The 12,585-nt window shown below is 45.2% G+C and overlaps 1 protein-coding gene across 1 annotated transcript in view; it reads left to right on the top strand.

Moving 5' to 3' along the window:
- Positions 1 to 290: 290 nt before the first annotated feature.
- Positions 291 to 12,585, top strand: part of PLEKHG4B (pleckstrin homology and RhoGEF domain containing G4B) — a 67,686-nt gene continuing 55,391 nt past the window's right edge. Inside the window, exon 1 of the mRNA XM_084880589.1 lies at positions 291 to 446. Coding sequence (XP_084736715.1) covers positions 399 to 446 — 48 coding nt within the window. The 5' untranslated portion in view covers positions 291 to 398. The remainder of the gene's footprint in view (positions 447 to 12,585) is intronic.

Genomic DNA, 12,585 nt, shown 5'->3' with positions numbered 1-12,585 from the left:
CCTAGAACAGGAGCCCGCGGGCCCGCCCAGGTGAGCGCGCCAGGTCCGGGCACTGGCACTCAGGGTCCGCCCCGCACCCCGCCCACGCCCCTGGGTGGGTGGGTGGGAGGTCAGGCCCCGCCCGGCCCCCTCCCGGGAGCCCCGTGGGTGTGGCCCCGTCCCCGCCGGGAGCCGGGGTGCGGAGGTGTCAGCCCCGCCCCCGCCGGGGAGACCCCCGGAGGTGAGGCTCCGCCCTCGGGGCCCGCCCACCGCTTCCGCCGCCGCGGCCGCCAGGGTGGGGGCGCGGCCCGGAGGGTCCGCCCGGCGGACGGCGGCCCCACTGCAGCCTGGGCTCCCGGCTCCGGCGGCGGCGGCCTCCGTGGGGACACGGCCCCGCGGCGGACAAAGGCGGCCCCGCCATGGCTCTGAGCGCGGACGGCCCCGGCGGCAAGGGCTCGGGCGCCCAGGTAGGGACCGGCCGCGGGGCGGAGAGAGGGAACCTTGGACTTTCCGGTCTTTGGAACACAGTGTAGCAAACTTTTCCCTGAACCTCATGCATGTTATTTAGGAGGAAAAGACTCTTTCCCAAGACGGCTGCGCGGTCCTGGGTCCGGGGGAGTGCAGAGGGAGGGGGTGTGGGACAGAAAGACGCCTGCGGACTGCTGCCGGGGATGGGAATGCCCCCACGTCACCCATTAGCCCAGGCGGGTGGGACCAGCCCATGCATGAGCCAGGGTGCACAGGGGTACAGAGCTTGTACCGAAAGAAGTGCCAGGACTGGCTTCCAGGTTGGAGGGTCGGCTGATTTAAATAATGATCTTGGACGAGGGAAACAGGACAGTCATTTCCGATTTGGAAAAGTGCGATGGGAGCTGTGTGTGTGGCCCCGGCGGCGTGCAATGCAACCAGCGTGTCGGGTTTGTGCTTCCCTTTTCCCTGGGAAACGAGATTCGAGTGTTTGGGGAAAGTAATTACATTCGACTGCTGCTACCCAACAGCATTTTTACTGAAAAAGTTTAGCTGGTGCTTTCGGGTGTCTAATTAACAATTAGAACATGTAATTCAAAATTAAATTAAACGCAGTTGAAACTGTGCATAATGAATGCCTTCCGAAAGGGCTGTGCTGAGCAGGCAGCAGGCGCCGGGAGGAGGGAGCGTGAGCGTCTCAGCTTCTTGTGGACAGAGTTCCCAGTGGACCGGAGCGAGGCAGGGTCTCTGGGTCAGGAGGAACTTTCCAGGCGCTTTGTGGGAAATGTTTGCTCTCTGAAACTTATTGGGAGGTGGAGATGTTCAACCGCTACACGCTTCCATTCACAGGGATGAGATTCAGTCCGCAGAGCTGGGCATCTGTAACCGGGACAGCAAGCCCACTTTCTTTTTTTTAAATATATATTTTATTGATTTTTTTACAGAGAGGAAGGGAGAGAGATAGAGAGCTAGAAACATCGATGAGAGAGAAACATCGACCAGCTGCCTCCTGCACACCCCTCACTGGGGATGTGCCCGCAACCAAGGTACATGCCCTGACTGGAACTGAACCCGGTACCCTTCAGTCCGCAGGCCGACGCTCTATCCACTGAGCCAAACCGGTTTTGGCGCAAGCCCATTTTTGCATCTGAGGAGGTGCCGCGTTTTGGTCTTACTGTGCTGGGTCTAGTCGTCTGCAAATGTGCAAGGAGGCCTGGCGTGGGAGCAGAGTGGACTGGTCAGATGGGCCCCAGGGGACAGAGTCCTGGCCTTCCCCAGGGGCAGTGGGGCCTGGATGCTGGATACCCAGTGGCTAGGAGGCCAGCCCTCATGTTTGGTTCCATTGAAGGGGTCTGGTGTGGGTCTAGTCCAAATGGCCTTGGTGAAATGAAGACCTTTGTGTCTGGCATCTGTTAGTTCACGGTGGTGGTCTCACGTGAATACATGTAAAAGATAAGGAGAGAAGCCGGCCTTGAATTTGAGAGCGAAGATGTGTGTTCACTGGTTGAATCATCCAACCCAACCTAGGAGTCCCCTGGTCCCAGGATCTCAGTGTTTCTTTTTAGACAATCATCCCAGCTCAGTTCACATGCCACTGCCTCCCTCCTTCCCCACAAAACTGAGGTGTCCTCTCTTTGTGCTTGAATAAAAATTGCGTCACCGAGAGCGGGTGTGGGGAACGTCCAGCCCGAGGGCCAGGTACAGCCCGAGAAATCATTTGGCCTGGCCCTGCCAAGGCATTCAGGGTGGGTTAATAAAATGTTTGATCAAATACAGCCAGCTAATTTTTAACACATTGCGGACCAGTAGTTTTATTGCCAGCTTTACCCAGATACATTTCTATTGAACGAGTACAAAAAATGTTTTACGTAAAATGTTAAAGGCACACTTTAAAATTAAATACCCATTGCATTTTGAAGTTATTTATTACATGTTCTTACAAGCAAATACTTTTTAAAGAATTCTCGTGGTTGGCCACAGCCCTTAGAACAGAAAAATATGAGAATTCTCGTGATCCGTCCGAAATGTGTTAAGTTGGTAATTTTGTATGGCTTGCGAATGAGGTTATAAATATGCAAATGGCCCTTGGCAGAGAAAAGGTTCCCCACCCCTGACCTAGCACCTGCTAGGCCTTAATAGCCGCCCACCCAGGTGGGATACCCATTCTTCAGATGGTGGAAAGGGAGGTTTTTTGTTGCCTTGTGTCTCCCAGCCAAGAAGCAGCCATGAAACAGTGGGGTGACTGTTCAGCATTGAGCCCAGGGTTTCTGTGTCCAGTCCAGAATCTCTGGGGGTGGGGATGGAGGCTTCTTCACAGCATCCCTGGGCCGGGGCTCACTGGTCCAGCTGAGGAGAATGAACCCAGCACACTTCTAGGGGTGGGGAGTCAAGAGAGGAGGCTGGGGTGAGGGAAGTGGGGGTGCAGGGGATGGGCTAAGAGGTGCACAGTCTTGTCCTACACGTGTTGATCCTGGGGTGCATAGGGAATCCTGAGTTCTGTGAAGCGAAGGCATCCTACCTTCGCTATGTGCCCTTCAGAGGGCCAGGAGAACAGGGGCCCGTGGAGTGGGGAAGAGGCACCAGACCCCGACCTATTGCCCAGAGAACAGGCCCGGGGTCTTAGAGATTGGATATGCGCCCGCATCCACTCTGGGTTAGCTGTTGGTCTTCGGCCCAGTAGTTCAGCCTCTCTGAGCTTCAGTCTGTGCCTTGTGTATGGGAATGACATGTAGCCCCAGTACCTCTTGGAGCACCATAAGGTCCGATTTAAAAATGGATCTGCAGATGCTTCTAGAAAGGAAACTCAGTTCATCATTTAGCTAAATGTCCTCAGGTTGAAAGTTGCCTCTGTCCTGATATCTGGGACACTTTTCCAGGCCTCTCTGTGCACATCTGGGCCCAAATTCTCAAAAACAGAGCTTTCAGATGCTTTTAGACAAGTGTCTGACCTAACAGAATTTTCCCCAACTCAGAAAATCAGATTGTGCCCAAGATACTTCGTGGTGAATTTCTTTTACATCACTTTCAAACTACTGATGTTTCTGAGCCGAGGAATGGGCTTAAATCCAGTGCAACAACAGTTAGGAATTAATTAATTTCCAGTTCTGCACTAGAATTGGCCAACTCAGCGAGGTGATAAGTAGATAGATGCACCTCACCTGCGCACAGCCCCCTGACCCAGGGACCCCCAGCCCTCACACCTCCCCTGCCCAGCCCCTTTCCTGCTTGGTTTCTCCATATGTGGGTCTCCTCCATATGAGGGTCTAAAATCACCGGTGCCTGGCTTTCCTTAATTGCTTGTCTCCCCAGGCTTTGTTTCATTCTCCTGTTTCTCTGATGCCTGGAATGGTGCATGGCGCGCAGCAGGTGTCACATGATGGTGACGCTCCCCCCTCTCTTAAAGCCCACTTTCACTCTTCTGTCCCCCCCAAATTTTTCTGGGTCACACAGATGCAGAGCCTGCCTGAGCAGCCAGGGAAACCTTGTTTGTCTCCGGGATATAGTCAAAGCAGACCCAAGACAATCACAGAGAAAGGCTCAATACACCCTGATGTGACGTAATGAGTGTGCTTTGTGTGTGTGTTTTGGGGGTGGGGGTGGTGGTGAGCCGAGCAGAAAAGAAATGCCTGAATTAATTTCAAATGAATGGAAAGGGCAGCTAGGAGGCTGACCCCTCCCTTCATTGCCAAGTGGAGGAGATGTGGTTTGGCTCAGTAGAAACTCTTTGACCTGTAATGAGCTGCGGCCATCAGGTGACTTAGCCGGAGAGTGAAGGGGTTGGAATGAGTTTCTGAGAGCTCTTGACTCTGTCCCTGCTGGAGTGAGACAAAGGGCAGCGTGGCACAGAGGCAGCGGCTCAGAGGTTGGGATGTGGGCCATGCAGCTGGAGGGGCCTGGGTTCAATCCTGGTTTCCCCATGAGTGGGTGAGCAGGTCAGCCCCTCAACTCATCATCTTTAGAATGGGGATAGTAACAGCATTACAGTAGGCTTAGAACAGCATCTGCAGTACTTGAAAAATGTCAGCTGTTATTCTGTGATTCTGTAGAGAGAGAGAGATTTTACTACAAATAAGAGGTAAAAAGCATTACATTTTAATTTGTTGTCAAATCACTTAAGGAGAAATGTTCAATGAAGTTATCTTCAAGACATTCAAAGATATCAACTGAGAAGAGGGATTATAACTGCAATTATGTACTGTTTCAAACAATCATCACTTTTTTAAAAAAGAAATATTTTGTGAAAGTGCCCAAATCAATAGGCCATGAATTCTACGTGGTTCCAAGGTTTCAGAGCTTTTCTTCTGGGTTATTCAGAGACTAATCCGGTGTGACTCAGTGGTTGAGCACTGATTTTTGAACCAAGACAGAGAACAGTTGGATTCCCGGTCAGGGCACATGCCCAAGTTGTGGGCTTGATTCCCAATAGGGGGCGTGCAAGAGGCAGCAGATTGATGATTCTCTCTCATTGATGTTTATATATATCTCTCTCTCTCTCCTTTTCTCTCTGAAATCAATCACAATGTATTTTGAAAAAATAAAGAAAGAAAACCTAATTGGAGCATGCATTTAGTTAGTGTGGAGCACCACAATGGGCAAAGGTGTGAGCATTTAGTTCTCAACCTGACATTTGTGTGTCTAGAGATTCTGCCACTTTTGACTGTAGCACAGAGACTCATGGTGGCCAGTGACATGTGCTGACTAGCCTCTGACACTAATACAGCCTGTCCCCAGAGCCCAGTGTTACACAGGAAAAGCATGTGTGAGGGTTGGGCATAGAGAGCAACGGCAACAAATAAGGAAAAATATCTTAGCACAATTTCTGGAAGGTACTATAAATAATCTTTAAAAAAATAATTTATGAGGTGAGGTACACATAATGTAAAATTAACTATTTTAGAGCAAACAGGTTAGTGGCATTTGGTAACATTTACAATGCTGTGTAACCACCTCTATCTATTTCCAAAACATTTATGTCACCTCAAAGTAAACCCCCACACCTCTTAAGCAGTTTCCCCTGATTCCACCCGTTCCCAGCACTAATGTGCTCTCGTCTGTGGATTTATCTACTCCGAATATTTCATGTAAATGGAATCACACAAGATGCGACTCTTTGATTTGTGCTAAAATACATATAACATGGAGCTGCCTCAGAGCCACTGGATCTGCCCGCCCTACTGTGGCCGAGAGCAATGGGGACACGGTGAGGATGCTGCACAGAGGGCCCCATAGCTGCACAAGAAGAGTCCCATAGCTGAGTTTGCTAATATACATTAGAATCAAAGGAGCAGACGCAACTGAGGTTACACGGATTCCATTGGTGGTAGATTAAGGGGGCAGGAGAAAGCAAAGTGGGGAAATCTCTGAGGTTGGATATAAAACTAAATGGAGAGATACATACTTGTTTTACATTGGTGGGTACCTGATAGTCAACATTTACAGCACATAGAGATGTATTCAAGGAGCAAGATAATATCGAAGGGTTCTGTGGTCTCCTGCAAAAGATTATCCACAAAATTAGTTTTTGGTTATTGAATAGTCTTTAAACACTGGATGGGCTCTAGGTATATGAGTTTATTTCTGGAACCTCAATTCTGTAGAGAATTTTTATGAGTTTATTTGAGCCAACTGACAATGTATACCGGGGAGTAAGATCTCAGGTTCTCAGGAGAATAATAATTTGCAGTTTCTTGTATGCATTTGGACTTAAGTCCAGGCCATCTGAGTGGCTCAGAGAAGAGATGTGGAAACTGCCACAAAATGGGCTGCTGGCCAGAACAAACAGCATTTGATCACCAAGAACATGCCAAGCTGGACGGGGAGACTGAGGAGCTGCACCACAACTGGGTGGCCCTGGAGGTGGGCAAGGTGATTTGCACGGCCAGGGACTGATGCAGAAGGATCTAGGGGCAAAAATCAATGAAAAGCCACAGGTCATTGCAGACTATAAGAGTGGGTAGGCCGTTTCTAATAATCGGCTTCTGGGCACATTTGAGAGAGCCATCGACCTCAACTCCATGGCAAGGACTTTGGGTAGTCGATTGAGAAGGGGCCAAGGGCGAAATGAACACGAAGCCTCGAAATCAATGCATTCTGGCTGATCTCATCTGGCTGGTTCCCCGTTACCACCGGCACCAGCATGGATCTCCTTATGCAGCTGAGTTGAACACAGGGTGTCAGCCCTGCCTAGGAGCCCCCTCTTCCTGAACCTGCCTACTGTCAAACAAAACCTTGCAAAGTGTTTGCTTCTCCTCACTGTTTTGCCTCCCTACCCCCAAATCTCAAATTAAGGTACAAAACACCACCTTCCTCTCCCAGGGCGTTGGCCCAATTGTGGGTGTGTTTCCTGGGGGAGCTGAGTGGGAGCCCCTCAGATGGGTGTGTGCGGGCTGGGATGGCCCAATCTGGTCCAGGAGAGGGAAGATGCTGCCTCCAGTGCAACTGTTAGAGATGCTATGAAGATTCCAGTGTCTCCACAGCCTCACCTATATTTATCTTCTGGTTTTGTAAAACTATTATTATTTTCATCCTAATGAGTATGAAGGAGTATTTCACCATAGTTTTGGTTTGCATCTTCCTAATGAGTACTGATGTTAAGCCTTTTTTTTATGTGCTTGTTGATCATCTGTATCTCTTTCTTGGAGAGCTCTTTATTCAAGTCCTTTGCCCATTTTAAAATTGGATTATTTGTCTTTTTGTTGTTGAGTTTTAACAGTTCTTTATATATTCTGGAAACTGGACTCTTGTCAGATATATTATTTGTAAATATTTTCTCCCATCTAGTGATTATCTATTTACATCCTTGATAGGGTTCAATACTCAATATGCAAAATTTTTTAATTTTGATGAAGTCCAATATATATATTTGCTCTTGTTTTTTGTGTTATATCTAAGAAATCATTGCCACATACAAAATTATCAAGATTTTTTAAGAGTTTTATAGTTTATCCATTTTAGTTAGTTTTTGTGTATGGTGTGAGATAAAGGTCCAATTTCATTCTTTTGTGTGTAGTATCTACTTTTTCCAGCATCATTTGTTGAAATTGTTAGTGTAAGAAATATCCAAACCTTTAGAGAATTTTGATGTCTTTATTTGGGCCAAACTGACACAATTGCCAGGAAGCAAAATCTCAATGGATTGAGAAAATGCTCCAGAGAAGGCAGTTTTGCACCTTCTCTGGAGCATTTTATACATTAAAATCAAAGAAGCAGACAAAATGGGGTTACATGGGTTCCATTGGTGGTAGATTAAGGGGCAGAAGAAAGCAAAGTGGGGAAATCTCTGAGGTTGGATATAAAACCAAATGGAGAGACACATACTTGTTTTACATTGGTGGGTACCTGATAGTCAACATTTACAGCACATAGAGATGGTATTCAAGGAACAAGATAACAACGAAGGGTTCTGTGGTCCCCTACAAAAGATTATTCTGCTATTTCAAAGTTATGCTACCTTAGATACAAAAACATATAGACAGGTTTACTTAAAGTAAAACTTAATCTTTGTCAAGGACACTACAGGTTGAGGACTTGACTACCTGCCACGACCCACTTTTAGTTAGGAATTTGTATGTTCAGACCACCCTGTGTGGTTACATTCAGTCTTTGAGTTTGTAAGGTCCACCATGCAGACCTGCCCTGAGTTTGTCAGGTTTAGTATGTGGACCCTTTTTTTGTCCACAAAATTAATTTTTGATTATTGAACAGTCTTTGAACCCTGGATGGGCTCTACCGTGTTTCCCCGAAAATAAGACATCCTCCAAAAATAAGACCTAGCACATGGAAAGATAAGACATCCCCTGAAAATAAGACCTAGCGCAACTTTGGGAGAAAAAATTAATATAAGACACTGTCTTATTTTCGGGGAAACAGGGTAGTTCTATGAGTTTATTTCTGGACCCTCAATTCTGTAGAGAATTTAATGAGTTTATTTGATCCAACTGGCAATGTATACCAGGGAACAAGACCTCAGCTTCTCAGGAGAATAACAATTTGCTGTTTCTTATATGCATTTGGACTTAAGGAGGGAACATAAGGAAGATTACATGAAGTGGGAAAAAGCAAGGCAGGGATTGGATTAAAAAAGGAGGGGTGAAAGGGGCATTTCAAAGGTATATTAACCTTAGATGCACAGAAGCAGTGGACAGGACTTGCTTAAAGTGAAGATAAGCCTTTTAGTAAAGAAGTTATATACCATGGTGGGGATGTGACTGTTCACCATGATCTGTCCAATTAGGAATTTATAATCAGATCACCCTATGTGGTTACTTACCATAGAACCTGGTTTTCTTCTATAACCCCCCTTTTAATCATAAATCTATCCAAAGGATGCATTGATGGCCAACCTTTTGACTGGCTAATGTGATCTCACAGTGCTATGAAGGCTTGTTCCTAGGAAGTCTCAGTATTGATGTTATCTATTGACCACTGGGGATGGGGCAATACTGTAGCCATGGGATGTGAGTGGAGGCCAGGTTTTCTTGAAATGAGAAAGGTAGGTAATTGGAAGGCAGCCAGGTCTTAAGGCTTTTATTGTGAAAAAACACTGGATTATTTCTATCCTGTGAACTATCATGATCTGAATTTTGCCTTCCACCTCATTATTCTATATTTGGCATCTAGTATAACATTTACATAGTCATAAAAAAAAGAGTATTAACAGTTGTTATCTTATACATGTTCAGTTGGACTATATAGAAAAACCCAAAGAACAAGTATAACTACCCTGTTTCCCCGAAAATAAGACAGTGTCTTATATTAATTTTTGCTCCCAAAGATGTGCTAGGTCTTATTTTCAGGGGATGTCTTATTTTCCATGAAGAAGAATATGGTACACATTTATTGTTAAATGAAAATAAAGGAAATTTATTACCTGTATACGGTACGGTAGTACGGTAGCTGTCAACACAAACCAGACAAACTGAATCCTACAGTATCAAGAATTTACTCATTTATTCAATGACAATCATCTTCTGGAACATCATCTTCTGTCATCATCTTCTGGAACATCATCATAGCAATCCAATTCCTGAATTTCCTGGTGAATTTCTTGTGACTCCATTTCTTTCAGAATCAGTGGACCAAATCTCTCAATTTTAGCCTAGGGGGCCCTTATTTTCGGGAGGATGCCTTATATTTCACTCAGAAGGAAACCTGTAGATAGGTCTTATTTTCGGGGAAACACGGTATTAGTATGACTAATGTCATTAACAGACAGATAAGGGCAAATAGAATGGTTTCTGAGTTCAATATCAGTCCATTGGTATACAGGCCTTGTTGACATATTGTCTGCCTCTGATGTTAGTGGAGTGTCTGGTGTCCCTTGAGGCAATATCAAAGATGGGTAGATGTCCATTCCTGGCTAGGCTCCTGGTAAGGTCTGATCCAGCAAAGTTGGAGAGTATCTTTTATTTGGTGTCCTTTCCAATAAATGAAATCTTCAGGTGATAGTCAATGATCTTTGTCTTCTGGAACTCATTCTGAATCGTTTACTAACTTGGCATTTTCTTTAAGTAACTCAAACATTGGCAATAGGATAAGATGTCATCTCGTAAGTTACTTCATTTAATTCAACTAAATACACTATGACGCATAGAGGAATGCAAAAAACAAAAAGTGAGGAGCCAGGGAGCCAGGAAAAGAACCAAGCAGTTGCCTTGGTTTCCCATATCCCTGACTATCCATTTCTTTTAAATCACTTAACTTCCATAAACATATTTCACAGACATCAAAGTCAATCATTAACATGGACTTATTTTTTGTAAAACCCAGATAAAATAAAGACGTCTGTTTTACTTAAACCAACAAACTTAAGCTAACTTTTATTTACTAAAGATTAATCTTAGAGACATGAACTTGAAAAGCATGGGTTAGTTTCTATATTTCAGAGAATGTTACAATACTCAATCCTTACAAGTGCTTGCCTTTAAGTTAATTTTAACAATAACATCCGGAGGTAGAACATTATCTCACATTTACTGGAACTGGTGCTGATACTGGGCTGAGGCTTTTTCAGGAATTTGTGCTGGACCCGGACGGAAGCACCTTTGTTTTTTTCCAGAAGGAGGTGGGGTGAAGGCTTCAAGATTGCATGTCTGGCTGGGAAAGCTCTGCGGGACCACCTCAGGAGGCATTATGGGAGTGCAGGACGTGGCAGATGGTAAAGCACAATTTAAGGTATTTTATGGAAAATGCAAACCATACACGTGATAAAAACCATTACAAAAAGCTATTTTACTGAGAAACCTATGATGTGTCTACTTGGAGTGCCAAATAGTCCTTTGCATGGCCTCCCTGCCCAGGAAAGCCACCAGGAAAGGCAGGCCTGGCAGGTAAGGCTGTACATGACGTGAACAGGCTCCCAGCATTTCCAATGTGGGGCACAAAGAAGAACCAAGAAAGACATGCACAAGAAAACTGTTAGGAATCCTGAGTCTCAAGATGAAGCCAGAGCCTGGAGCCCAAACCCACACTCAGAATGGGCATGGCAGGAGGCTTACCAACTGTTGGTATTCCAGAGCTGGGAAACTCTGATGCAAGGAAGCAAAACATAGCATGGAGGAAAGGTGCAAACTGGAAAACAAGAGGTGTGATGCATTAATTACATACATTAATGCATACACAGACTCAGAAGAGTTGATTCCAATTTTTGTTTTGATGGCATTTACAATTTATATCTGTCCTTGCTTGACAAATCAAGTTCCAAATGACCTTCCCCTTTTTATAATAAAGACACCCATTTTTAATACCTCAAAAAATTGGGTTGTCATCTAAATGACATCATAGGTTGGCTCATTTATCTAAATGCCTTCTCTCTCTCTCTCTCTTTCTCTCTCTCTCTCTCTCTCTCTCTCTCTCTCTCTCTCACTCTCTCTTGTATATAATTTCATTTTAGCTTATGGGAGAAGGCCTTTTTAGCTTAGGGGACAAGTTCTGAGATGGTCTATAATCATTTTCTTTTCATTCATTCTGCCTAATTGAAAAGCTGGCTTTTTCTCATTGTTCACACAAAAATTGATTTAGAAGTATCAAAGGATTCTCCTTTTGGCCACCTTAGAATTAATAGGAGGTTGACTGTTGTGGGGTTTGTTGGCCTTGGAGTCACAGTTTCCCATGTAAATATTGAGGTCTGTAGAGTCTGAACTAACTTCTTGGGAAACCCAGTCTTTATGTGCACATCTCTGGAGAAGCCAAATGAGGTGGGTATTCCTATAGGACTGCTTCTTAGTCACCTAACAATAGCATACCGGACACCACCAGAACCGCATGCTCTTCAAGTTCAGGCCCCTCTCTCGGGGCGAACCCCTTCCTTCTTCTCTCCCTAGGGCTTCCGCTATCTTCTCCAGGATTGGCTGCATTGCCACACTGGACAGCCCCGGTGCCCATCTCCACCACTCTGGATTCAGGGATCTGAACAAATCATCACCCACCTTGTCATTCCCATTGGGGAAGCCAGTGTCCTTTCTCTTTTGAAGCTAAAGAAATTCAGTCTCTCAGTTGACCAGCTAAGCCTTTGTTCAGATTGCTTTGAATACTATTGACTCCTTAACAATATTAAGTCTTTCAATCTATGAATGCAGGATATTTTCTGTTTATTTGGGTCTCTTTAATTTTTCCAAGCATTGTTTTGTAGTTTTCAGTGTATGTGTCTTTCATTTCACTGATTAAATGTACCCTGGGTGTTTTATTCCTTTTGGATGCTATTGTTATGATGGACTTGTTTTCTTAATTTCCTTTTTGAATTGTTCATTGCTAGAAACACGGCTGATTTTTGCATGTTGATCTTGTACCCTGCAACTTTGCTGAATCCATTGATTAGCCCTAGTAGGCTTTTTGGAGATTCTTTGGCATTTTCTATAAATAAGATCATCTGCAAGAAGAGACAGTTTTACTTCTTCATTTCTAATTTGAGTGCTTCGTTCTCAGTTTTCCTTCCCAGACTTGGTTCATAGACGACACATTTCTCGGTGCTCATTGGTTTTAATTTAAATACTGTCAGTGAAACACAGCAGGTGAGATGGGAGAGCAGTGCCCCGCCCTGGGAGGAGAGGGGCTTTGGACAGCGTTGACCAGAGAACTCAGGTGCATGTTCTAAACGCACACTTCTTTTCCCCCAAATGTCCCTGGACGCAGGCACATGAT

Source organism: Pipistrellus hanaki (assembly GCF_964339955.1).
Source record: "Pipistrellus hanaki genome assembly, chromosome: 4".
NCBI classification, from domain to species: domain Eukaryota; kingdom Metazoa; phylum Chordata; class Mammalia; order Chiroptera; family Vespertilionidae; genus Pipistrellus; species Pipistrellus hanaki.
Note: the sequence above shows the minus strand (reverse complement) of the source record. Positions and strands in the feature narration are given on the sequence as shown.